At 46.2% G+C, this 1,564-nt stretch overlaps 1 protein-coding gene across 1 annotated transcript in view; it reads right to left on the reverse strand.

Annotated features, from left to right (window-relative positions):
- Positions 1-868: 868 nt before the first annotated feature.
- PPTG_22671 (hypothetical protein) overlaps positions 869-1,564 on the reverse strand; it is a gene marked incomplete at both ends in the record, with an annotated part of 1,742 nt that continues 1,046 nt past the window's right edge. Inside the window, one exon of the mRNA XM_008905792.1 lies at positions 869-1,562. Coding sequence (XP_008904040.1) covers positions 869-1,562 — 694 coding nt within the window. The remainder of the gene's footprint in view (positions 1,563-1,564) is intronic.

Here is a 1,564-nt window from a genome sequence, read left to right on the forward strand (position 1 = left end):
TGTTTCATACAAACGAAATGTCATTTGTACAAAAAACGAGTACGATTTAACAATCCAGATCGAACGTCATTTATTTTTATCAAGCGCTCACTTCGTAAGTTTCCAGAAGCAGTTGCAACAAGAAAGTACTTCCTTGGTGCATATGCTACCGCACACCCATCGAAAAAGGAGAGTTATCTGTATGATCTTACTCCAGGTAAGCTTTCGAGTTAGACGAAGTTCGTGCTGTACGCGATTATTTGCGGTCCAGATCCACGTTCATCAGCAACGTCAGTCACTCGTTTCGGCTCAATTTTTGATACGCTCATTTTGCGTCTCGTCTCGCTTGCCCTTTTGGTCTTGACAACTGTGAACAGAATATTTCCGAGAGTAAAAACAAAAAAAGACTGCTGCAACTACAATCGCCACCGGCATGAAGGGGCCATATTCGCCGCCACCACTGTCAGTACTAGCAGTATCAGTGCACCGCGGCCCAATCTAAGCTTCAGTGGTGCATTCGCATCTTCCGTTGGAACAATGTCCAGTTTTCACAGACGAAGAATCTATCGTACAATCGTCGTCCGATTTGCAAGATGCCTTCCCTGCAACTTCTACCTATACATTGTCGTCATCCTCGTATAGGTTAATGTGCTCTTCTGTTTAGTAGGGTGCGACGATGGATCACATCCGTAGACCATACTCGAAGTGTCTTGGTACACCCGAATGTAGTCAACTTTCATCTTCATTGGTAAGGCATCACAGATTGCGTCGATCCCATCGCCATAGCAACCCAATGTACCAGCATTTGGAGGTTTAGCTCCCCACGAACTCGACATCGCAACGTTGAAGATAAAGTACATGGGTTTTTCAACCATGACTTTCCTAGGGTTCATTTGAGCTGCATTCTGTGGTGAATTCGTGACAACGTCAGCGGTGATCTCATAGATAGGCTGGCCTTCGACTTCTCGTTATCTCCAGGCACCCACTCCACAGAGTACGTCACCAAATCGAGATATCCTGCCATGTGAATGCCCCAATTTGAAGATAACGCATCCATTTGGTAAGTGAAAGTCGATGCTGTGCTAGTAGATCCACCAGATTCAGTACATTCAGGATCGGTATTTTCTGCGTTAGAAAGGTAGGCTCCAGTGTAGGCATTCATTCTTTGGTTTTGAGAGTTGAATATGGTCTCGTTGCATTCATTGTACGAGAATGGCCACATACGGGCTGTCGAACCAGTGAAGATCGCTCGTCCTAAATCCCCAAGCATCCAAGTACCTGGCCACATGGGGTAGTAGTCGATACTGGAAGCCCTTGCTGTCATGGAGAGATTGGCAACGTCAGGATTACCTGAAACATTCGACACAGCGCCTGGAAGCTGAGCACGAACCACAGCTAATTCTCCTTGGATGCAAAATTTGTTCCAGCCTTGTACCATCGCGGACCGATAGTAGAACGAAACCTCTTCATATCCAGGCGATGAAATGTAGTCGTTCCAAACCGTGATGTTGGTCTCCGCAATATCCGTTTCGATGTAGAAATAGCAGTTGTCCTCGTCGCAACACTCAGTCGTCGTCATGTTGGT

Source organism: Phytophthora parasitica (genome assembly GCF_000247585.1).
Source record: "Phytophthora parasitica INRA-310 unplaced genomic scaffold supercont2.21, whole genome shotgun sequence".
Taxonomy (NCBI): Eukaryota; Oomycota; class Peronosporomycetes; order Peronosporales; family Peronosporaceae; genus Phytophthora; species Phytophthora nicotianae.